This window comes from Mustela lutreola, chromosome 1 (genome assembly GCF_030435805.1).
Source record: "Mustela lutreola isolate mMusLut2 chromosome 1, mMusLut2.pri, whole genome shotgun sequence".
Taxonomy (NCBI): Eukaryota; Metazoa; Chordata; class Mammalia; order Carnivora; family Mustelidae; genus Mustela; species Mustela lutreola.
In genome coordinates, this window is record NC_081290.1 from 232,305,972 (window position 1) to 232,330,992 (window position 25,021).

Below are 25,021 nucleotides of genomic sequence, written 5' to 3' on the forward strand. Positions count from 1 at the left end.
ATCATTCTTTATAAATTTGTTCCAGTAAAAATATTGGGTAAATTCCTAAATATGTAATTTGAGAGTTAGAAAGCTATATGAGCATTTGATTTTGTTGATTTTGCCAAATTGGCCTCCAAAATAATGGTATCTGTTGACACTCCCACCAGCAGCATGAGAGATGGCAGCATGGACTTTGGAGTCAGAAGGTCGAGTTAAATCCTGACTCCCACTTGATGGCTGTGGGAACCGAGGCTCCATGTCCTGGTGGAAACCTGAGGGTAATACTGTGGATCCAGGAAGGATGCATGGAGGCTGTGGCACCAGGTGGTCACCACCAACATTCCTCACTGCCACCTGTCCCCACCTTCCATGACCTTCCCTTCACTGCTCGGGTCCTTGCTCTCTTCCAGCCTCATAGTCACACAGGGCTGTCAAGGGAAGGAATGTTCCACAGAAATATGGGAGGGTGTACATTGAATACCACATTTGAGACTGCTGTTGGCATCAGAGGCTTAGTCTTGGCCAGGGGACAGAGTTAAACTAACTGTCCCACCCCAGCTAAATTTTGGCCTCCTTCAAAAGAATAAACTGTCAAACAGTGAAGCCAAATTCACAGCACATTGCCTGGATCCCTTTCCTCTCTGACCTTTGACCCTCTCCCGACCCACAAGCCAGCCAGAGAGGCAAGTAGGAGGATGTCATCTGGCTTTACCCCTGCCACCACTTGATGGGGACAACCTTCCCCTCTGGGTTTCTGCATCCCCAGCTTTGAACGGAGTCGAATGAGATGATTTCCAAGGGCTTATCCAGCTCTTCTGTTAAGCTAGATCAGCTCAGTTCCTAGACACAATGAAAACACCACACAGAAAGATCACAGACTAACACACAGACTTCTCAGGATGGTCAGAAATTGAAATTCAAGCCATTGGACTCTCCGGCCTCCACCACCACCCCCCCACTCCACCCCGGAGAAAGCAAACCATCCTCTGGATTATCACATCTCAGGCAATTGTGTTCACTCCCTGCCCAAGACCAGCCACAGCTGTCGGTTAGGGGGCTACTGCCTAACTTGAGTGGCTTCCCAACAAAATCTAGCTGTTCTGAATCTTTGCATTTATTTTGTTCATTCCAAAGAAGCTTTTCACAACAAAAACACAATGAACTTACAGAAATCTTAGTTTAGAAAAAGAGAATTGTAATTTGTCTTGAAATCCTACAACTTGATGCAAGCAGTGTTAAGTTTCCTCCTAGACTGTTCTGTCACTGTTGATCTGCCAAGAACCCTGTGAATGCCAAAGAGCATCTTGTTCCTGGATCATTTTCCCCTGGTCCCACTGGCCAAAAAAACAAGTACTTCTGCCATGTCTGTTTCTGAGAGCTCTGGTCTGGGAATGTTTTCCTGGAGTGTTCTCCTGAAACAACAGAAATGAAACTAGGGTTCACACGCTTTCCGCACTGCGTGCTAAACACCTAAGCGGCTTTCTTGTTCTCATCACCCCCTTGCTCCTGTGAGGGGTAGGGGAGGAGCCCAGTCAGAAGTCCTGTATTCAAGCCCCTGGCCACCCTGATCAGCCAAGGTCTGGCTCACCCCTTCGTCTTTCTGGGCCTTGCTTGTCTCATCTGTAAAGTGGGAATGAGAAGACAATACAAATGTCCTAAAATCCAGGAGGATTAACTGAAATAATGTGCAGAGAAGATGGAAATATGTTTGAGCAGTAGATGTGTGTTCAGAGGAAGAAAACACCTCGTACACAGATGTAGTATGCTGACTCTCCACAGGTGGGTCCAAACCTGGTGCCACAAGGATTCTTCCAGAGAACTTTTTTTTTTTTTTTTAAAGATTTTATTTATTTGTTTGACAGAGAGAGAGATCATAAGTAGGCAGAGAGGCAGGCAGAAAGAGAGGAGAAAGCAGGCTCCCCGCTGAGCAGAGAGCCTGATGCGGGGCTTGATCCTAGGGCCCTGCGATCATGACCCGAGCCGAAGGCAGAGGCCCAACCCATTGAGCCACCCAGGCGCCCCCCAGAGAACTTCTTGAAGGCCGTGACCACCTCTATTCAATCCCTACTGGATATCAAATTCAAACTGCCCAGGTCTTGTTCTGGGCACTGGAGACCTAAATGACTCAGATCTCATCCCCATCACCAAGGGTCTCACATCTGGTGGGGAAGACTCAGGAATAGTAGACTCCAGCTAAGGTGTGTCTTCCAGCGACATGACCAAGGGGCAGGAGGAGCCCAGAATGAGGGCTTCTGGTTGTTTCTCCCTGTCAAGTCTTAGGCTCACTCAAGCCTGATTAGCCGGGGCAGACAGAGAAGGCAGTACTCCTGCCGGCAGACCAGCCCCAGAGAAGAGCTGTGTCACCTGTGGTGAGGCCCAGAGCTCTGGGACGGCAAGTGTCACGGGTGAGGAAAATCCTCCTCCCCGACCCCGGAAGACACTGACTTGCCCAAGGTCTCTTGGTAGAAGACCACTGGGAGCAGAGCCTGGGACAGACCAGGCCAGCCCCTCTCTCAGAACCTGAGGGCAGTTTTCAGAAAAGAGGGAGTCCTGGGTTTTTATCCCACCTCTGCTGTGTGACCCTGCACAGGACCCTGGCCCCTCTCTTGGCCTCAGCCCATGTGCACAGCAAGGGAAAGGCCATTTCAGTTTTGTCATTAGAGACCCAACTCAGGCAGGCAGCCCGAGTACCTGAGGACTGAAAACCTGGAAGGAATGCAGACCTATAAGGCAGAGGATACTGAAGGCCTACAGAGGCTTTTAGCCCCAGGACTCTCCTCACCCTCTCTGCAACCAACTTCAAAGGCTAGGTGGAGGGGCAGCCTTCCCAGCTGCCTCTCCTCTGAGCTCCCCCTGTTCATTCCTTGCCAGCCCCTCCTCCTCCATACCCACCCCTTCCCTGGAATGCCTTGGCCTTTCACTGGCCCTTCCAGACTTGCTCCTCCAGGAAGCATTCCTTCCAAGCAAGCTGAGCTGTGCATGTGCTCCCTGAGGAGAAGCAACTGTGCCCCAAGGGTGTGCTGTCAGATTGGCCCATGAAGAAGGGAACACTTACAGGAAGCAGAGGGGCTGGGGCCCCCAGAGCTGAGTCCATCATTTCAGAACACCTTTTTCTAGATTACCTAAGCCCTTCACAGCTGTCTTCACCTCCATGAGGTCCCTGTCCCAAGTGGTGTAGATGGTAACAGCCTCCTGGGATTCAAATTCAGCTCACTCTTGTGGCCCTGCATGCCCCACACTTCAAGGGACCCTGACCCTCCATAATCAGGCCTAGGTGACCAGATCCCAGAATGGGAAAAAAAAAGAGGACACAGGGAGGGCTTTAGGGTTAGACACAAGGCTAGAATCCCCCCGTAATGGTGGCAGCAGGGCACACACAGCTTGGGTACAGAGGGTGGGGCAGGGTGCCCTGCATAACAGGGATCCCAGATTCTCAAAATGTTATTTTGTTGTTTTAAAAAAAAAAGTCATGATCTAGCTGCGCCAGCTGTGTGATCTCACAATACTTCATCTGAGTGTCAATTTTATCACCTATGAAAGAAAGAAACTACCTCCCAAGGAGCTTGAGAGAAACAAGTAAGACACTGCCTGAAAAGTAGAGCACTGTGCCTGACATATAAGCATGCAGTACTGGTGGCTATTGGAAGGACTGGCTTTTCCAGCCATGAATCCCAGGAGACTGGAGAATGGCTCAGCAGACACTAAGCAGCTGGTGACTCCTGGTGGCCAGTGGGAGCCAGGACAAGGGGGTGGGCCTCAGGGGCTGAGGCTGGAAAATACTGGACTCCTAGCATCTGCAGCTGTTAGACTTGCTGAGTTAGCCATTTAATAGACATTTCCCAAGGCTCTCTCTGGCCCGGCCTAATCCCAGAAATTACTCTGTTCCCATCCTGGCTTCTTCTAAGAGCTCCCTGACTGAAAATGGAGGGAACGAGACACAAAGAGGAACATAAGGAGAGAGGAGGCCCCTGGCCAGCCTGGTAAGTGAGGAAAGGCTCTCAGTGAGATTATCCCAAAGGACACATTTGAATTGGGGGCTGGGAGGGAAGAACATTCTGGGCAGAGAGAAAAATCAATGTGCAAAGCACATTCAGAGTAGCAAGGAAATGAAAATGCAGCTGAGGTCAGCAGGCTCACTCCTAAAGGGTTTGGATTTAATGCCAAGCAGCTTCTCTGCAGGCAGCCTGGGAGCTTGAAAGGGTTGTATCTGTGACCAGGATACCCTGGAAAGTCACTCGCCACGACAAGGGGCCTGGCTGGAGACACAGCAAGACTAGAGGGGGGCCTGCGTTGCAGCTAGGTTAAAGTTAGACACTCCAGCCCCTGGTGCCGGGGTATGTGGGGCAGGAGGGGAAGAAACTTCTGTCAGGGGAGATGATGTCTGGGAGGCAGGTAGGTATGTCACCTAGAACCCAGGGGACAGCTGGGGCAAGAGCAGTGACCGGAGAGTCAGCAGAGTGTAGACTGGGTATTTAATCAACACGTCCTTTTTGGCCTGTGCTAAGAGCTTTACAGATGCTAATACCTGGAGTCCATACAGTACGTTCTGAGGTGAGTACTTTTTTTTTTTTTTTTTTTTTTTGAGAGAGAGAAACAGTGTGTGAATAGGAAGGGGGAAGGGGCAGAGAGGGAGGGAGAATGAATCAAGCTGACTGCTGAGCGCAGAGTCTGCTGCAGGGCTTCATCTCACAACCCCAAGATCACAACCTGAATGGAAACAAAGAGGCAGACACTTGGACTGCGCCACCTAGGCACCCTCTGAGGCGAGTACTACTATTTCCCCCTTTCACAGAGAAGGAAACTAAGGCACAAAGGTGTTAAGGAACTGGCTTAAAATCACCCAGCTACTGAACAGTGGGCTGTGACTCTGACACAGACAGCCTGGCTGTGGAGTTCAAGCTCTCAGCGGCCTACTGCTCATCCTGGGAATGGCTTCCAAACCCTGGAAAGGGCAATGACCCCCAGGAGACTTTGGAAGGTCATAAAGTAGGACACTGAGAATTGCAGAGTAAAGCCTTTGAATCTCAGATGAGCAGCACTCCACAGTAAGGTCCTAGCACTCGGGGACAGAAGTCCCTTCAGTAACTGGCAGTGGCTGTCCTACTGATGACTCCTCCAAGCCCGAGGCTGACAGACGGGCACCCAGGCTCTGCCCTGCTGGGTCTGCCTTATACTCCAGAGGCTTGTGGTACCCCCATAAGTGAAGTCCTAACCCAGGCCCAGCCCACAGCTGTCTTCCCCAACACTCAGACCTGTACAGACCATTCCCCCCACTTTCTGGGCTCCACCTCTGGAGCGAGAATGTGCCCCCATCTAAAGACAGGCCTGGTGTACTAAGTACTTGACATCACTCTCTGATTTGTTAGGACCCTTTCCACCAGAGCCCCTCCGGGCTGTTTCTCGTGCTCCTTCCTTGGAGCTCCCAACCACCCCCTCCACAGCCTCAGCCTGCTCCGGGTGCCTGAAGTAGGAGGGCCCAAGGTGTTGGCTTGGTCTCTGGACCAGCTTGGCCCAAGGGTGAAATTCCCATGGCTCCAAGAGCCACTGCCCTTTGCTGCCTGTGAGCCTTTCTTCATGCTGTCTCCTCAGACGTGAACAGCAGTGAGGCCAGACTGGCTCTGCCCCAGCTCTGCAGCAGGAGGAAGGGGGCCAAGCCCAGGTGTCCTTGAGCCACCAGCCCAAAGGCTTCTGCTACCTGAATGCTGCAAAGAGGCAAGCAGACACCAGTTTAGATGCAATTTTTTTTCACTTATGTCAAAGAAAGTAAGAAATCAGAGATTCAAAACAAACAAAAAATACTATAATTCCACACACACACACACACACACACACAAACTTTTTTTTTTTAACAGACAGGCCAGGTCCTGCCAGGCCTTATTCCCCATTAAATGCCCCAAGGTCACCGCCCCCCAACCCCCAGCCCCACTTGCTCTGGAGTCCTGTGAGCAGTGGGAAGCTGTCCTCTGGGTTTGGGCTTCAGACTCAAGCTTCAGCCCGGGCAGGAAGAGTCATGACACTAGCGCCAGAGCACGACCTTCCTGGCCTGGTCCACGCTCACCACATGGCTCCCCGAGGCACACCAGGCCACAGCGTTGATAGCAGTGCTGAGGACAGGAAGGGACAGGCTTCAGGGAGGCATCAGAAGCCGGATCTGCAGCCTGGGTTCTGCCCCTCATTATGGGAACCAGGAATTTTGAGGCTCTCTCTGAGCCTGCTGCCTCTCCTATAAAATGGGCTCACAGAGCTGTGCACACAGGAAAGAACCTTGAGAACTAAGAAGGGCTCAGGGGTGGGGGAGGATGTGGGAACAAGGGCTGGGGACTCCAGGGTCCCAAGCATGTCATAACTCGGAACTTGCTGAGCAGCCCTGGGGCCGGGGATCAGGGGGGAGGGGAGGGCAATGGCCCTGTGGCTGAGGTGGGGGGTGGGGGCTGTGCTCACCAGTGGGGTCCCCGCAGACTACCCTCCAGCTTGCCGGTGTCTACATTCCAGATGTAAAGGGCTCCATCCCAGGAACCTGCCAGCGCATAGCTTCTGTCCGGGCTGCAGTGGCCACAGCAGAGCAAGCAAGGGATGACCAGAAGTGAGGACACACACATGCAGACACAGACGTGTCCACGCAGACACGGACCTACGCGGTCAGGTGGGGCACACTTAGGGACAGGCCCACGCTCTCACAGACACACCTGAACACAGCTTTGGTCCAATCAGAACCGCACCTGAAGCCATCAGCCCTGAGGACACAGAGAATCAGGGTCAGAATGAACATGGCCGCTGGTCCCTGCCCTCAGGAGCTTCAAGAGCTTCCTCCCTCCATCAAGAGCTTGGGACACCTCGACAGGCCCTGGTCCGGAAGGGCCTCCAGGATGGGTCCCCCACTGACAGGTCCAGAAGGGCCCTTAACAAAGGATGAGAAACCCAGCTGCCCCAGCCAAAGCCACAGTGTCAGGGAGCCCGGGGCAGGTACCTGAACACCTGGCGGATATTGCTGACACGAAGGTCAATAACCTTGAGCGTGTCATCTCGGGAACAGCTGAGCAGATGCAGCTGGTCATAGCTGAGGTTCAGGGAGGTGACCCGGCCCTGCACAGGGATGACCTGGGTGCAGCAGGGGACCCTGAGGATTGGAAACAGGTAGGGATGAGGAACAGCCCACCGAGGCCACTCCTGACAGGTTAACAAAGTCAGGCGGTGCCCCCGGGTCTCAGATCACTAGGACCAGGTCTGCAGCTGGCTAATCTCCCTTCTCCCACTGTGGCCAGCCCCTCCCAGAGGAACTTAGCCAGCCTCTGAGTGGAAGCTGGGGCCTCGAAACCCTGGGGTCACTAAAATAAGTGCTGGAGAGAAAACAATGAGAGCTGCCTTTCAGTGTGTGAGAGAGAGCAGAGGGTTTCCAACAGCAGTCACCGCACACCCGGAAGGAGGACCTAGAGACAGGCTTGGCACTGGCTCCAAAACTGGCTTTTATAAATCACCCAAACCCAGTGCTGGGCTCTAAAGTGAAAGAACAACTAGAACTTTGTTTCCTTTGATTAAAAGGTAGTAACTACGTAGAAAAGGGGGCTCCTCCATTTTGGTTGATGAAGCCCAGGCCAAGTCCAGCAGCTGCACCAAGAGTCACTAAAAAGGTGCCATAGGTCCCCAGAGGCAGCAGAGCCTTCAAGGGGCCACACTTAGCACTTCCCTGAGGTGCCTCTGTGGCTGCATGGCCAAAGAAAGGAAAGAGAACACAGGAAGCCTGCCCCCATGCCTCAACCACGCACAGCCCATGCTTGTCACCTGCTGTCCCAGAACCGGATCTTCTGGTCATAGTGGCCACTAATGATGACATGGTCCCCACATACCACATCATTACAGTAGGAAAGGACATTGATGGTCCTGGAGCCTGGGGACCAAGGAGCAGAGCCCTAGCCTCAGAAAAAGGTTGTTGGAAGCCATCCCACAGGACATCCAAAGAAGCTGAGGTCCAAAAGCCCCAGAGGAGTACCTGTCCTCCCCACACTAGAAGCCAGGTCCCGTTTCCCCGCCCAAAGCCTGAGGTCACCAAGAAACCAGGCAGAAAGCATTATTGGGGAGGAGAGGAGAGGCCATGGGAGGTTTCATCCCAAATGAAGTTTAGAGCCATTCCAGAGCACAGACTGAGGTATCCTTGAACCAGTTTGGGGGTGCCAGCAGGTAGGGAAGGGGAGGTAGAGGCTGGGCCTCACAGTAGGCACGACCGAGGTCCCACTCCTTCACCGTCCGGTCTCGGCTTCCAGTCACCGCCTGATGCCTCGTTAGCTTGAATTTGGCAGCCGTCACCTTGTCTGTGTGTCCAGACAGTGTCTCCTGCCCACCCCCATCCCACATATGGATCAAGGACATTGCCAAGACCCAAGGCACGACCTCTGACCCCCAGGGCTGCCTCCTCAGTCAGGCCTTACCTTGGACTGTACCTCCCCCACCTTCCAGATCTGGGCGGCCTGATTGTAAGTAGCTGCTAATACCTGTGAGCCCTGGAAAGATGGAAGGGGAAGGCGAAGGCCCTTAACCTGGACCTGGACAGAAGCAACATCCCTCAGGCCAGAGAGCTGGGGCAGGGGCTGCCTTAGAGCTTCCCAGATCATCCAAGCAGGGAGAGCAGCCTCCAGGCCCAGGGAAGAGTTGTGTAGCAGCCAGACGGACTGGTTCTAGGACACCCACGATGTTCCCTTATGTCCCAGAGCCCCCACCTGCCCAGGGTGGAGAGCGGGTTGGGGAGCCCACACAACAGGCACACCATGTCACTGAGGCTAAGTCCCCTCACCGAAGGGTCGAAGTCCACACTGGTGATGCTGCCACCAGCTCCTTCAAGGGTTTGGTTGGCCTCCAGACGACCTGGGGGTACCGGAAAAGGACAGGTGAAATGAAATCACTAACCACATGAAGAGGAGAAACTGGGAAGATTAGTCTCTCCCAAGTTAGAGGAAAGAATTCTGGGGGCCTGGGCTGGAGACTGTGCCTTCCCAAACTGCCACTGGGGGCTCTGGGGGCAGCTGATCACCTCACAGAGCTGCAGAGGACCAGAGAGAAGGGACTGTCCCCAGGTCACACAGCAAGCCAGCACCAGACCTTTCTCTAGGAAGCCTCTAGGAAATGATTGTGACTCCCCACCACATCCGCCTCTACAAGCACAGGGTAGACCATTGACACTCATCTCCTGAGTTCTGAGAGCTCAAGTGATACCAAAGAGGAAGTCACCTGCTGGACCCCAGGGACCTGTTTCTCAAGGGCCTATCCCTGCAGAATCTAATGAGAAGGGACCCCCATTTCCCCTAACAGGAACCATCTGAGCCGGGCCCTCCCCATCCCGCAGACCTGGATCCCAGCAGCTAGGAGGCTCAGACCAGAACTCTTGCCAAGGGGTCATCTGGCCACCGCCCACAGAAATGTTACATGTGAGGAAACACAAACAAATCTAAGACTTTCGACCACCAAGCAGCAAGCTGAGGGTGGGCTCTGGAGAGAAAGCACGAGGTTGGCCCATAGAGGAGAAACCCTCACCTCCCACAACATTCCAGAGCTGGATGAGGCGGTCAGCCCCTCCGGTGGCCAGGAGGCTGCTGCTGGGACCAAAACAAACAGCATTGACCTCGGAGAGGTGGGCATCCTATGGGGAAAAAAGAGGCTGGTGCCTCTGGTCCCCACCACACACACCTCTCTGCACACACTCACAGGCTCTCTCTCACACACACACCTGCGGCTTTCCCATAGTTCCCTGCCTGGCCTCCTGACCTCCCTCCCCCTCCAGCTCATCCCCGGTTACTAAATGCTGAGAGGGTTCTGCCACTGGCTGGGAAAGGAAACGTGCGCTCTAGCTGAGGAGCCAGCCTTGTCTCCCTGGCTTCTGTGGAGCACCCCTGGGGCCTACACTCCCCACACAGGAGCCTCGGGCATGTGGTGCAGCCCCTCCCTTACCAGCACATCCTGCACTTGGGTAGGAGGTCGGGCAGCCACACACACAGGGATGCTCTGATATCGCTGCTCAGGAGCTCCCCCAACCGAGTGGCCTCTCCTCTTCTTGAAACTGGGCGGGGGGGGGGGGGGGGGGCAGGTGTGAGGAAGGCATCTGGCAAGGCCTTCTGACATGGGAGTCTCACACTCCCGAGGCAGCAACAATGGAAAGCAGACAAGACAGGTGGCAGAACATGGCCTGGGGGGGGGGGGGCAGCCAGCTTGCTCCCAACCCAGCCTCTGACCCCAGGGGTCCCGGTGAAGACAGGAAAGGCACAGAGGCAAGGAGAAGTTGGTGGATGTGGGGCAACCCCTGGGCTGCGGTTTCAGTCCGAGCCTTGCTGCCACTTGGCTCTGGGACCCTGAGCAAGTCCTGACGCATCTCAGCCTATTTCCCAACTGAGTGGTAGTTCCTATCCAGGCTTGGGCTGGAGAGCCTGGTTCCCCGGGAGGACCACGGCTGAGGGACAAAGTGTGGAGGACAGCCAGGAAGGGCCTGGAAATGAGGGAAATGAGGTCTGGGAGAGGCAGCAGAGATTCACACAGACAGCTGGGCGAACACATGCACGGACAGATCGGGACACACACAGACCAAGCCTGGACTCCAGAAGCCTGCCACGGGCCTCCGAGAGGCCCACACCCTTCACACACCTGTGGGTGCACACATACACTTACTCCAGAAGCTCCTTCACCACATCCACACAGCGGGAGAGTGTCAGGGAGGTGGCAGAGGCAGATCTGGGGTGGAGTTAAGAGAGACTTGCTAAGGGACTGGCCAGGGAGTGTTTGGGCAACAGCCATTCATCCCTACACCCTGCTGGGGACCCTGAGGCTCATAGGCCAGTTGAGCCTGGGACAAGAACTCAGCTCCTCCACGAGCAGGAGAGCGGGATGACCCACCAGCAGTCCCAGGAAGGCGGAGGCAGGGAGGGATTTAGCAATAAAGTCTCCTGAAGTTTCCACCATGATGGTAAGAACTGCCCCCTGACAAAAGTTCTGGGGAGGCTGAGCTGGGGCATATTGGGGAAAGGGTGAGGTATCCTCGCGCTGGGATAGCACAAGGCTGGAGGATGGAGGGAGGTAAAACCTAGGCCCACTGAATGACCTCAAAAATGTCCAGAAGATGTGTCCTGGGATGACTTGGCCCACCAGGGCTTCTAGGACTTTGGGGACCAGCATCCCATGCCCTCCCCAGAGTTCTTTCACTGCCCCCAGGCCCAGACACCAGTGACCTGCAAGGAAGGGCTGAAAAAGAAGGCTTCGAGTTGGTGAATGGAGCGAGGGTGTGGGGAGAGCAGCTTCAATGACAGACAAATGGAGACGAATGGGGGAGACTGAGGGGAGAGGCCCTCAGGGATGGAAACCCCAATCCCTGGGCTTCGAAGCCCATGAGAGCTCACATCTATACATGCTCACATGTTCACTCGCACTCTGATATGCTCCCCCAAGGTTGTACACACGTGTGCCCTCATGTCCCTGTGAGTTGCACACCTTTGCCAACACACATATGCCTGTGACAGCTGAGTCCTAGGCCTTGCCCACAGTTCCCTGCTGGTGACACCCATTCACCAGAGTGATGCCCCACCCCCAGAGCTCCAGTCCTGAGAAGGAAAGAGGCATGGGGGTCCCTAAGGTGGCAATGCCCCCAAGCTCCAGGCACTGGAGATCAGACCCATCCTGGGTGGCCTGAGCTGTACTACAGCTTCTCCCCAAACTCCTCTCAACCCAAGAGCTCAGCCCAAGGCCCTGGAGGAAGACTCCAGAGTGGGGCCCAGTTCAGAGCCCTGGGACAGTCCTCACCTGAAGGGTCTCTTCCACTTGTCACCAGCCTCACTCTTCAGGGATAGGGGCTCAGCAGTCGGGGCCAGAGTCTCAGCCTCCTCTCTGATCCCCTGGCTTACACTGTGTGGGCTCCTGGGAGAGGGAGTGAAACTCAGGAAAGTCAAGGGACCAGCACCCCTGCCTCCAGCACACAACACGGTGAAGAGAGGTTGGTGTGGGCGCACGTGCGATGGGCAGGCCTGCTGTTTCCTACGGCCAGAACACAAGAGTCCGCATGTGTCCTGTAGACTCAGTCTACATGGGGGCTCCGTGAGGACCAGGTTGTGGGTGGGGCAGAATTGCAGGCAGAGCCCTGAGAAAAAGGGTCCCTTAGAGCAGCGGGGCCGAGGCTGAGCGAGCAGGACCCGGCGCATCCCCACTCTTACTCGCTGATGCTAACTGTCCGCTTGGCAGCCTTCTTCAGCTCCAAGGACACCTGAGCCTGCTTGGCCCTGGAGGTAAGAAGCATCCAGATAGCCCTACCCCGGCCCGACGCGGCAAGCAGAGGTGCCGCGCGGACCGAGCCCACCCCCCACAGCGCCGCGCCTCCGAGGGTCGGGGCCAAGCGCGCTCACTTCTCGAGGCGCTCAAGGCGAAGGTTGCGCTCCGCGGCGGCGCGCGCCTTGCGCTGCACGAGCCGTTCGAGCAGGTCCCGCGCCTCCTCCTCCAGCCTGCGCAGGGCCGCCTCCTGGAGCCTGGCGTGCGCGCGCAGCGCCTCGTAGGCTGCCCGCTGCGCTGCGTTCAGCTCCCGCTGTGCGTCCACTTGCCGCGCGTGCCGCGCCCTCGCCTCCTGCAGCTCCGCCACGTGCGCCTCCAGAGCTGCCAGCCTGCAGGAGGGGGGACCCTGTGTCACCGCGTGGTGGCGCCCGTCTCAGAGATGGGACACACTGTCCCTCTCATGCAGCCAGGCAGGTGACTAAGCCAAGCCTCCAACCAACTACGTAGGGAAAGTTCTCGGGCCGTGCTGCAGACACTCAGGAGCACCCCGTCCCCTCTTCCCCGGCAGAGACGGCCCGAGCCACCCAGAGATGGGCGCGATCCCCCCTCGCGCTGGCCCGCGCCTACCTGCTTTGCCGCTCCTCCAGCGTCGACTCCAGGGCGCCCAGGGCAGCGCTCTTCTCCACTACCTGGTAGGCCATCTAGGAGCGGTCGGGGGCGGGAGGGGGGCGGGAGGTGGACGGGAGCGCCTCGATGGGGCTCCCACCGCGCCTTGCCGGCCGGACACCACTGGAACAGTCTGCTACTCCAGCCACCCGCGGTCTTACAGAACCGGAAGTAGAGGCTCAGACAGCTTTAGGATCGTGCAGGGGAACGCACTGTTGTTTTTGTGCAACAGTGAAAGGACCTTAGGCTCTGGAGTCTAACAGCTAAATATCGGTACTGGCAGTGCCACTTATTTTCTCTGTGACTCCAGGGTAGTCATTTAACCTCTCTGACCTGCTGTTTCCTCACCTGTAAAGTGGGAATGATAGTACTTTCCCTTCTCCGGGAATGTAGAACTATTAGGAGGAGTAATATTTCAGATAATAGCAAATGTGTCATGCCCCTGTTCTGAGTACTACACACATACTAACTCTTTCAATCACCATAACAACAGCAGGAGATAGGTACTGCCATTTTCTCCATTTTACAGACGAGAACACTGGCACAGAGAGGTTATGTGTCTTGACAAAGTTACACAGCCAAGTGGCAGGCCACCTAACATGATGCTCCAAGTACAGGACAGGTCCACAGGAAAAGTTCAAGGGATGTGGGCTCTGTTCCCCAAGCTCTAACCCTGGCCTACCCAAGCACAGATTCTAGAGAGCAACCAGGAGCCTTAAGCAGAGACACAGGGCAATAACAAGAATGGGCTGTGGGAGCATGGAGACCAGACTGAATACTGGAGCTGCCCCCAGCCCGAGAGTGGGGGTGAAGGTCAGCTCATCTATGCCCCTGCCTCATTCAGCTGTCCTTCAACCAACAGCTGGGAAAGCCACAGATAGGAAGGTCGAGTCCCACTTTTTAGAACTGAGACAGACTTCAGGCGAAGAAGTTCCTATCAGTGTGACAAGAGGAACATGAGGAAATAACCAAGGCTGGGACTCTGGTTGCTATCTTGTTCCTATGTTCTTCTCACGTGGGCCTGGTGAGGGACGGATTGAGGAGCAAGGCCAGGGCTGCTCCCCTACACTGACATACCTCCCTGTGTGAGTGCTCCCACACCTGCCTACCTTCCTAGCTGGCCCAATCCATAATGTTTGTAATTCCTTTCACCACGGAGCAATCTGACCTCCACTTCTGCTTCCTGGCCTGTCATTTCCTTTCATTGCTATTTTGTAACACAGTATTTGGGGGGAGGTTTTTCAAAATCCAAATAATAGAGATGGAAAACAGATGAGTGATTGGTTGCAGGGTTAGGGATGGTTGGGGGAGAGGAGTGAGCTGCGGCCAAAAAGGGTAGCAAGAGGGAGATCTTTGTAGTGATGAAATCGTGCTGTATATTGCTGGTCACACACATCTACATAGGGGACACCATGACAAAGAAATACACGTACATCTCATACCAATATCAGTTTCCTGATTTTGTGTTATGTAACTATAGTTACATAAGAAGCAGCCATCTTTACAACTTCCCATGATCTATAACTCTCCCCCACCAAGTAAGTTAATGATAACGATATATGCTTGTTGCAATATCCGAAACAGTACTAAGAATTAAAGAAAAAGCCACTCCCCATTCCCTGCACATCCAATGGGAACTGACTGGGAGCCATTGGGCCAGGGAGGAAGTGCTAAGGGGGTTCGTTGAAGTGTCCCCGACAAAGGGGAGTATGAGTTCAGAGACAGGGAGAGGGGCAGGAGGCTGGAGAACTCCACTGGGAAGGCTAAAGGGCTCTGGAAGTTATATACGAAGCTGACAATGGGAGAGACAGTGGGGGGGGGGTGTTCCACTTCTTTACTCCATGGGCTTCTGTTCTCTTGAAATGTTCACAACCTTGTATGTCCGTATTGTCTAAGTGTGATCTTTTTGTTAATAAAATATATCACTCTGGGGGTAACTGCCTGGCTCAGTTGGTAGAGCATGGGATGCTAAATCTCAGGGTTGTGAGTTCAAGCCCCACACTGGGCATGGAGGCTACTTAAAAAATATGTGTGTGTGTGTATACATACGTACATACATACACGTATCTCTCTCTTTCTCGCTGTGAGTGCTGTATGGAGAATGGATGGGAGTGCCAAGGGAGGCATCATCCAGGAAGAGATGAGGGTAACTTGGGCCATGCCAACAGAGTTGATGGGTTTGGAGGCAGGATCCATGATCTGATGACTACTAGCTCAGGATGAAGGGCCAGGAGGGACCAGAGGTGCCCCCTCAGTTTCCAGCCAGTGACTACCAGTTGGGGTGGAGGGTCTACCTCATCCATCATTTAGTCTACAAATATTCACTAGTATGGACTGTGGAGACAAACCCCAGAGTTAAGCGGAAGCAAACCAAAGGCATCCCAGGCCTTGAGGATCACACAGCCCAGAAAGTGCCTCAAATGTCAGGCTGCAACTACAGCAGGGCCTCTGAGGGAGAGGCTCTCACTGGGTTCGAGACCCACTCCCACAGTTGTGGGCAAGTAACGTGGCATGCTGTCACCAGACACGTGTTTATGGCCTATCAGTATCCTCCACTGGACTGGAAGCAATCTGGGGCCAGGTCTTGTTCTTATCCTGTGCCTTGGATATGACAACTGCCAATAAATCTTTGTTGAAAGAATGAATGGAGATCACTGAAGGCGGGTTTGTGTGGGAGGGAGTACAAATCCTGGCTCCACTTCTCTAAGCCTCCAATTCCTGCTCTAGAGTTGCAGAGGAGTAGCTGAAACAAGGCTTAGCCCAGCACCTACAGGCATCCCCTCTCCATGTGCAGCTGGCCACGTACTGTGGGGGAGATGGTGAATCTTACTTTTTGCTGACCAAAGAGTGTGGTGCTCAGGAGAGAAGGCTGGGCCAGAAACGGGTCTTGGAGGCAGCAGTCTTTGAGGTGACAGGAGTCTGTGAAGCCACCCAAGCTCCAGGGAACACCCGCATTGAAAGGGAGGGAGAAAGGAGCCAGAGAAGGAAGTGCAGAAGCAACCGCTACAGAAAAGAGAAGAAAACCAGGACAATGTGGCAAAATTGAAGCCAAAACACCCCACAGGGTGGGGGCAGCAGTGTTGGGTGGAAGCAGCACCCCCTGCCGTGGTGGGGGGCCAGCCTGCTCATCTAGTCTGCCCATGTGCACGGTGCATCAACCAGAGCCAGGCCCCGGGTTTGGGGGAGCAGGATGCGAACAGAGCTGCCAGGACCATCTGGAAGGGGGAATAGACGTCATCTGGCCTTGTGCACCTCCTACTCTTCTCTGAGCTCTCACCTCACATCCTCTAGCTGCTGCTGGAGACCAACTCTGCCTGTGTTGCCAGAACCAAGCTGGAGAGCACTGTGGCACTGAGCTTGGGGAATGTCTCTCACTTGCTGGACCACTTGGACCACATCCCCTTGCCCCCAGAGTCCTGGATCCTGTCCCCAGGCCATTCTCTCTCAGACCTCTGCCCAGCCTACCTCACCACAGACCCGCCGGAGCCCCTCCTCCTCCTCTTGCCACTTCATCCTCAGAGTGGTTGGTGATGGGATTTCATCTGAGTCAGGCCCCGAGTCCTCCTCCCTGCCAACCAATAAGAGAATGGTGTTCATTTCCCTCCATTCACCCACAGGATGAACATGAAAAGCCTGAAACCAAAACCATGAACTTTCTCCTAAGGAAGGTGGAAGCCAGAAAGCCAGTAGAGAAAAGAGCAAGTCTCCCGAAACTGGAACTGCCCATGACTCCCCTGCTCTGGGATTTCCCCACAGGCCTTGGGTTCCCTAGCTAGGACCCTCTTTCAGAAGCACCTCCCAGGGGCACCTGGGTGGCTCAGTCAGTTGAGTGTCTGCCTTCGGCTCAGGTCATAATCCCAGGGTCCTGGGACCCAGCCCCACATCACGCTGCCTGTTGCTGCTCCACGGAACCCAGCTTCTCCCTCTCCCTTTGCATGTCACTCCCCTTGCTTGTGTGTGTGTGCAAGCGAGTGAGCTCTCTGTGTCAAACTGATTAATCTTTATTTTAAAAAAAGAAAAGAAGAAGAAGCCCCTCCCAGCTGTGAGGCCCAACCCACTCCTGGTTCTCATCTTCACTCCCCCTTTGGAGTATATAGCAAGACCTTTCCTTGAGGTATCAGGTAAGGGTCAGGGAGACAAAAAAAGAGGAGGGGAAAAGACAGGAGTGTGGGGTGGGAAGGGAAGAGATGAGACAAATACAGAGATGGACTGAGAAATGTGGTGGAGAAAGGACTGTCTAAGCAGCTGGTGTGGAGGAAGGTTCAAAAGCCCACCTCCTCCCTCCCCTGGGTAGCAGCTACGGACCAGTGAGATGCCCTGGAGAAAATGAACCCAGCATAGTGGGGGCAGGGTCCAGGCATAGGCAGCCCATTGTACCCAGGAACACTCACACTCACCAGGGGCCCTGCAGGGTAGTGGGAGTGACATCATTTGGCTCTGGCTGCAGCTTCTCTGAGATCCAGGCCAGCAACTCAGCCTTCTCTAGGAGACGGTTATCTAGGGGTAGGGGAGGGTGAGCCTGGGGCAGAGAAAAACAATTTCCAGCAGACTCCAGGCCTACCTCTCTGGCTGGGAGGGATGTAGGAGGAGCCCAGGGATGCAGAATGGCATGGCTGCTGGCAGGCTGGACTCTGGCCTCTGTCTGAAAGTGTCTGTGGGCTCTCCCAAGACCTGCAGTCCTGGCACAGCCTCCTCCCAGTACCAGCCCACAGGTCCTCCCAGGGGAAGACTAAAGAAAGACAACCACTGCAGGGGAAGGAGATGGCTGGCCTCACCGACCCCTTTGGATCCTGAGGGAAGGAAGGGGCCAGAGACTGATTCAGCCTTGTCCCACAGCAAGTCTTTGCCCCAGAGAGTGATGAAATAAACCCAGCTCCACCTGCCTCTGGCCTTTGGCAAATTACTTCCCCTCCAGGGGCTCTAACTTTCTACTCTGAAAAACAATCCTGTCTTCCCCAGGGTTGGGGTAAGGTTCCCCCAGGCCAGAAGAGAAAGTCCTTGAGCAACTATTCAGCAGACCTCCTTGAATTTGGTAGTTTTTTGCTACAGACCCTGGAATATCTCCGTCCACCCCCACCACACTCACTTCCTCTTTTCTCACCAGTTCCGTAGGTGGGGGCAGTGTGTGGTAAGCCCAGGCCTAGCTCCTCAGCTCCTTTCCTTCACTCAGTGTCCTGCCTGTCACCTCAGCTGGGGTCACTGGCCTAGTTCTCGCACAAAACCCCACCCCAGCCCTCAGGGCACTGCACTGCCCCCTCCCCCAGCAAATCTAAAGAAGATGCCATTTTGCCCAATTTATGGGCGAAAAATCTGAAGCTTACAACCCACCCTAGACCACATAGAAAACTGGAGCTTCATTATGTCTGATCTCAGCCCTCTGGGTCTCTACAGTCTCACGGACTGCAGCTCTTGGGGAACAGGGGTAACTTCTCCCTCAACTTGGATGGTTCCATTGTCCATCAGAGCAGTGAATAAGTGAGGCTACCTGGAGGCAGGAGGCTGGCCTCACATCCCTGAGGGAGAGGACCAGCAGCCTAGAGGGTTGCAGGGAAATGGCCCAGGACAAGAGCTGCAAATTCAGTTTAGGGGATAAGGGGGGAGATAGTTAAGCAGCAGCCAAAATTAGGACCAGTGTTGGAGCTGGAGGTATAGTGGCTGTAATCCCCCCAACCATGACCCTGGACATACAACCTCGAATGACCAGGGGCACTTACACAGATGCACCTGTTCACCCTGGCTTGAACTGCCGTACCCACTCCTGACCAGCCCCCCACCCCACAGAAACACCTAAGTATGACTTCTTGGTCTCAGCCAGCAGCCTGGAGCCCCCTGTTTCTCCCTCAGGCTGGGGTTGCCCAAGCACAGAGATGCTCCAAAAACCTGAGCCAGGATCACTTAGCAGTGGCGAAGCCTGAGACTCTGAGCTTTCTCCATAGAGATTCAGAGTTTAGAAGTAGCTGCTCTCGGAGTTCTTTCATTGGGTGACAGGGACCAAGTGGATCGACTAAGTTGTACCTTGGGAACTGCCCCGGGAGGGGGGAGCATAAGAGACCCTTTAAAAAACAACACTAGCTAACAAACCCGTACCCGGGAGACCCAGTCCAGGAGAGGCGGGCCCTGAGGGGTTAGGAGGGCAGGAGCACCGGGGGGAGCTGGGTCCTGGAAGGGGCTCTAAGCAGTCCGGCCTGGAAAGGGCAGGAACGGAGGCTAGTCAGAGGTGGGGCGTTTAACAGACAGAGCGACCTCCAGGCCCACGGATCCGAAGGCGAGAAGGCTGTTCTGCACGCGGCTCTCAGCCCGAGGAGCCGGACAATCCCCTGTCCCCGCGCCCGGATCCCCGTTCCCTCCACTGCCGTCTTGCACGGCCCCCGCGGCGCACTCACAGGCCGGCACCAGCTCCAGGAAGAGGGCCTTCTGCGCGCGGTCCCGCTGCCGAAGCTGCCGCACTATGTGGCGTTTCCAGCGGGCGTTCGGCACGCCGAGGGGCCCGGACCCCGCCATCGCCGCTGTCCCGCCCGCACCGCGCGCCTCTCCCAAGGAAGGAGGCGCGACCGGGGCGGGGCCTCTGGGGGACTCCGTGACGTCGGCGGGCGGCCGCGGCGGGGACTCCCCAGATCGCGCTAAGAGCGTCCGCCGGGGGTGGAGGTGGGGGTGGGATGGGGGTTGCGGTGGGGGTAGGGGTGGGGGTGTGGAGAAAGCCGCGCAGATGTGCTGGGAAAGCCGCCCCAGGGCCGCACCAGAAGTTCTCACCTACGTCCGCCGCCGTGACCCGGGGCGGAGGTCGCGGCCTCCGGGGCAGCTTCCCCCACGCCCATGCGCGCGCTCTCGGCCGGCCGCCCGGTCGGTGCCCTTAACCCCTCGGCGCCGAGACCGCGTCCGGAAGTGACCGACGTCGCCGACGGACCCTCCGGCCGGGGCGCGCCCTGAGCTAGGGAACTAGAGAGCCCTCACGCGCGGACCCTGCCCTGGAGGCGTTCCGGATCCGCGAGGGGAGGCGACGCAGACACGAGGCCTGCACAGCGTGACGGCGAGCTGAAGCGCGGAGAAGGAAGGGGCTGAGGGGAAGAGGCGCCGCTTTCGGACGTGACGGCGTTTGAGTTGGAACGGGAGGGCTGCCATAGGTCGGTGCTGGCCGGGAGGAGAGAGGAAAGGATTCCAGGCGGCGGGAAGAGCAAGTGCAGAGGTCTGATGGTATAAAAACTCCCAGGGGATAGAAACTCGTGGAAGGGCAGGAAGCAGAAGAGCTCCTGTGCAGAGCACGGTTTAGGCGCTCAGTTCTTCGCAGAAAATAGAGGTCTCTGAGAGTGAAGGCGTGCAGCTGATTCCACCTGGCAATCCCTGGCCCAGCTGGCCGGAGGTTGCACAGGAGCGGGTGGCTAACCTGGCCGGCAGCCCGGTCTCCGGTCTCAACCGTTCGCTCTCTGGGGGGGCGGCCTCTGGGGGAGTAGCAGCAGCTCCTGCGGGTACACTTGACGGTGAACCATGGGTTGCAGGGAACTGCGATAAAACCGTGTCCAGCAAGGCCCCTGTCCAGAGCTGTGCGGACACGCCGGGTGTGAAGAATGAAAGGAGGGATTCACCAGACCCAGCCTCACCCTGCTCTCGGCGAGTGACTGCAGATCTGTCTACGGAAACGGAGAGAAATCGCGATTTAGGGGAGCCGCACAGGCCCTGGAAGTGACGGGTCTTTTGAGATGTTGCATGGTGGGATGGGTGGCAGGAGTTGGGAGGCAGTAAATGCCAGTGACATCTCAGAATAATGTACCCCTGCTATGCTTTGAAACCACCATGAACTGAGCTCCGTCCCCCACATTTCCCTTGCACAAGCGCCTTTGGAACACCTTCTCTTCTAGTCCTCCCGACTCCTACTCATGGGCCACCTCCTCTGGGAAAACTTTCCTGCCCCTTCACTAAGTGAAGGCCTTTCTGACCTGAGCCACATTCCAAGCCTAGCCTGTCTGTTGAAGGAGGGAGTGTAGGTGGTAACAGTTTCCAGAAGGCATGCCCAGGAGACTCCATGACCATGGAGACCCAGAGCCCGTTGGTGACAGTGAAGAATTCCTTTTAGGACTGACTGACTCTCAGGTGCCTGGAGACACCCTCATAAGTCTGTGTGCATTGAAGAATGTGTTAACAGGGCTCTGCTTGGCGGTAAGAAACAGAGGTGGTATTTCTCTCAAGTGAGGACTTGTTTTGGGGTGAGGGGTTCCTAACCCTCTTTTGACTCACAAAATACTCCTAGGAAATTTGAAATCATTTGTCGTTTTTCAATAATATGATAAAGAAGTGATTGATTTTGACTAAAAACATTTATCTTCTATCTTTAGAATATAAGAGATTATGTTATAAAGATTGATTAAAATCTTAGATAACATGCATAGGACAACACATTCCCATTTTTCACATTTAACATGCTGTTTCATTCATCATTATGGAAGAAAAACGTGATTTGATGACAATATATGTAAAAAAAAGTGACTAAATCATAATTTGGAGACCTAATGTGGTTTAGAATATGTAGTTGGCTCTTGAACAACATGGGTTTGAACTGCACAGATCCACTTCTCTATGGATTTTTTTCAATAAATACGGTACTCTATGATGAAAGAAGAAGAAAGGCCAGGCTTTGTGGTGACTTGGCTACTGAGACCTCGGAGTCTCCAGGCAGAATTCCTGAGACACAGATTGTAACAATCCTACAGCTCCCTTCAAGGACTTTCTTTAATGTTTTGCCACCATAGCTTTGCTCTTGTTAGTGTTACTTCCCTCTGACAGCCATAAACACCCCCCCCCAAAGATATATGTTAGCAATTACCTTCCAAGCATATGGCCCACTAGTATACAACTGAAGGGTGTCAAGACTAATGTTTGCTAGACGGGGGTAACTAACTGTATCTTAGCAACAGCTAGCCACCCAAGCCCCTGAAGGCCTTGCTTCCAAATTCCTTACACTTTTGCTCTAACCTCCACTAACTAAAAAGTGTTTAATCAGTCACTCCCTACAAACACAAGTGCAGCTCTTTCTGCCCATAGGTCCTGTTCCTATGCTATCATAAAAGCACCTTTTTACACCAAAAACATCTCAAAAATTCTTGACCATCTGCTCATGGCCCCATATCACTGTAAATATATTTTCTTTTCCTCATGATTTTCTTAATAACATGTTCTTTTCTCTTACTCTATTATTAGAATACAGTATATAATACATACAATATACAAAATATGTGTTAATCAACTGTTTGTGTTATTGGTCAACAGTATACTATTAATTATTAAGTTTTAGGAGAGTGAAAAATCATAAGTGGCTTTTTTGCTGTGCAAGGGTCGGTGCACTTAACCCCCATGTTGTTCAGGGGTCAACTGTGGTTTATAACTTACACCTGGATTAGGGATCTCCCAGCAGCCAGAGTGACTGTTTAAAAACCTAAATCAGCTCATGGCACTCTTCTTTAAAACCCTCTAAAAGGTTTTCCAGCATATTCCATCCAGCATATTCAAAACAAATCTCAGATCCTTTGTCATGGCCTACAAGGTCCCACTCACATCTCTGATCTTATCTCTTTCTACCCTGTGAACAAAGCCTTATTCACAACACTGAATAACTGCCTCACTCATTCCACGTTGGCACCTTTGCCTGGGATATTCTCTATTACTGGTGCTCTTCCTTCAGATCTTTTAAGAGCTGACACAGCCCCTTTTTTCGCCTGTTCATCCACTCTGAAATAGGCTTTATTCCAATCAATGTCTACAACATCATCTAATTGTTCTTCCTTTCAGAGCACTTATCACTCCCAGAGAGGATCATTTTTCTGTGCTTGTTCAGTTGTTTTTGATCTGTCTTTCCAGCCTGTCTGGAAGATTCAGGAGAGCCAGGACCAAGTCAGTTTTGATCCTGGCACTGTCTTCAGCCCTAGAACAGGACCTGGCACCAACTGAGAAGGCGATCCATAAATATTTATTGCTGTTGCTGTGGCATCAAAACTATACAAAACCAATTTTAATGGCCCAATGCTTAGAAGTTGTGAATTCAAAATTGTGGCTATATTGGGTGCCTGATGGCTCAGTCAATTAAGCGTTTGACTCTTGATCTCAGCTCCAATCTTGATCTCAGGTTAGTGAGTAAAAGCCCTGTATTGGGCTTCATGCTAGACATGGAGCCCACTTAAAAAAACAGTAGGGAACATCTGGGTAGCTCAGTCGGTGAAGCGTCTGGTTTCGACTCAGGTCATGATCCCTGGGTTCTGGGATTGAGTTCTGCATCAGGCTCCTTGCTCTTCAGGGAGCCTGTTTCTCCCTCTGTCACTCCCCTGCTTGTGTTCTCTCTCTCTCTCTTTCTGACAAATAAATAAATAAAATCTTTATAAAACAATAATTAATTAATTGAAAATAAAAAATCAAAATGGTAGCTATATCTAATAGAAAAAATAAATCACATGCACACACCAAAAATTTAAATAGTACAAGCGTGAGACTTTTTGCCTAACACCATCATATCGGTCAGGAGGGAACAGGCTGTTCTATGGTATTTTGTTTCTCTATTATTTAATACATCTATTTCTTAGTAGTGCTCATGATCCTTTTACAAACTGCAGGGGCACTTGGGTGGCTCAGTCAGTTAAGTGCCCAACTCATGGTTTTGGCTTGGTCATGATCTCAGGGTCATGATCTCAGGGTTCTGATCTCAGGGCAATTGTATCGAGCCTCATGGGTGCCACACTCAAAGGGGAGTCTGCTTCCCCTGTTCCTCTCCTTCTGCCCCTGCTCTCTCTCTCTCAAATAAAAATAAATCTTTAAAAAAAATTTACAAGCTTCAAGTGAACAACAAAATTTAATTTGAATGTTTTTTTTTTTTAAGATTTTATTTATTTATTTGTGAGAGAGAGATCACAAGTAGGCAGAGAGGCAGGCAGAAAGGAGGAATCAGGCTTCCCGCTAAGCAGAGAGCCCGATGCGGGGCTCGATCCCAGGACCCTGGGATCATGACCCGAGCCGAAGGCAGAGGCTTTAACCCACTGAGCCACCCCAGTACCCCTAATTTGAATGTTTTTATCAGTTGTGTACTTAATGTATCTTAATGTAACCAATTAAATTAACTGAAAGACAGAAAAGAAAGAAAATACGCAAAATATTTCATGTTGGGAAGACTAAAAATAAAAATATAATTTACACAAATAATGAATTCATTATTTTCCAACTGAAATCCCAATTGCATACCTTTTTTACAGAACTTGACAAGTTGTCTCTGACACTCATCTCAAAAGAGAATACCTGAGAAAAAATATTTTAAGAATAGGAAAAGCTATTATGATGAAAATGGTGTGCTGTTGGTTCGGAAATAGGCAAGATTAATAACAGAATAGAGACCAAAAATAGATCCTCCCCTGTAGGGATTTAATATGTGATGAAGGTGGAATTTCAAATAAGTAGAAAGAGGGGTCTAGTCAATAATTTACTAAGGACAATTATTTATCCAGTTAGAGAAAAATGCATAGTGAGATTCCTTATTTCACACCATATGCAAAAAGAATAAATTCCAAATAGATACTACATTATGACTTATACATATACAAATGATAAATATATTAGAAACAATCAGGGTAATTTATCTATAACATTGGGATAGGGAAGACTTTCCTAAACAACACCAAAACCTAAAAATTATCACAAAAAAGGTAGATATTTTAAACATATCAAAATGTAAAATTTCTGAATAAAAGACACATGCCCTGGGATGCCTGGGTAGCTCAGTTGGTTAAGCATATAACTTTGGCTCACGTTGTGATCGCAGGGTCCTGAGATCAAGTCCCATGTTGGGCTCCTTGCTTGGGGGGAGCCTCCTTCTCCCTCTGCCTGCTGCTCCCCTTGCTTGTGCTTGCTCTCCATTTCTCTCTTTCTGACAAATAAATAAATAAAATATTTTTAAAAAGAAAGACACCATACCCTATCAAAATTCCAAGAGACTTTCTTGCAGAAGAGGAAATGCCAGTCCTCAAATTTGTATAGAATCATAAGACGTCCTGAATATTCAAAGCAATCTTGAAAAAGGACAGAGTTGGAGGACTTCACACTTCAAAATGTACTACAAAGCTACAATAGTTAAAACAGTGTGGAATTGGCAAAGGATAGACATATTGACCACTCG

The 25,021-nt window shown here is 52.8% G+C and overlaps 1 protein-coding gene across 11 annotated transcripts; it reads right to left on the reverse strand.

The window, feature by feature from the left end:
* Positions 1–2,010: 2,010 nt before the first annotated feature.
* ATG16L2 (autophagy related 16 like 2) lies at positions 2,011–21,136 on the reverse strand. 11 transcript variants are annotated; one of them, XR_009344596.1, is made up of 19 exons: positions 19,263–21,129; positions 17,277–17,376; positions 16,345–16,447; positions 12,841–12,914; positions 12,351–12,602; positions 12,162–12,227; positions 11,755–11,985; positions 10,630–10,692; positions 9,919–10,027; positions 9,505–9,610; positions 8,768–8,838; positions 8,406–8,477; positions 8,190–8,310; positions 7,762–7,867; positions 6,950–7,099; positions 6,669–6,716; positions 6,424–6,525; positions 5,913–6,086; positions 2,011–5,684 (listed from the first exon to the last, which is right to left on the reverse strand). XR_009344596.1 is itself a non-coding variant. In XM_059133414.1 (19 exons), the coding sequence occupies exons 4-19, from the start codon at positions 16,390–16,392 to the stop codon at positions 5,999–6,001; spliced, it is 1,707 nt and encodes a 568-aa protein (XP_058989397.1). In that variant the 5' UTR covers positions 16,393–16,447; positions 17,277–17,376; positions 18,967–19,064; positions 19,263–19,726; the 3' UTR covers positions 5,761–5,998. The 11 variants fall into 11 exon arrangements, 9 of the variants coding, with proteins under 9 accessions (XP_058989397.1, XP_058989363.1, XP_058989410.1 ...); XM_059133414.1 differs by lacking the exon at positions 2,011–5,684 and adding an exon at positions 18,967–19,064 and having other exon boundaries at positions 5,761–6,086; positions 19,263–19,726; XM_059133380.1 differs by lacking the exon at positions 2,011–5,684 and having other exon boundaries at positions 5,761–6,086.
* Between the last annotated feature and the right edge of the window lie 3,885 nt (positions 21,137–25,021).

Coding starts and splice junctions, on each gene's coding strand:
- ATG16L2 (XM_059133380.1), bottom strand. CDS start 19,380: ATGGCGGGGTCCGGGCCCCTCGGCGTGCCGAACGCCCGCTGGAAACGC. Junction 16,448..17,276: donor ACTACCCTGCAGGGCCCCTG/GTGAGTGTGAGT, acceptor ATTGGTTGGCAG/GGAGGAGGACTCGGGGCCTG. Junction 12,915..16,344: donor TCCGGCGGGTCTGTGGTGAG/GTAGGCTGGGCA, acceptor GACCGCTCCTAG/ATGGCCTACCAGGTAGTGGA.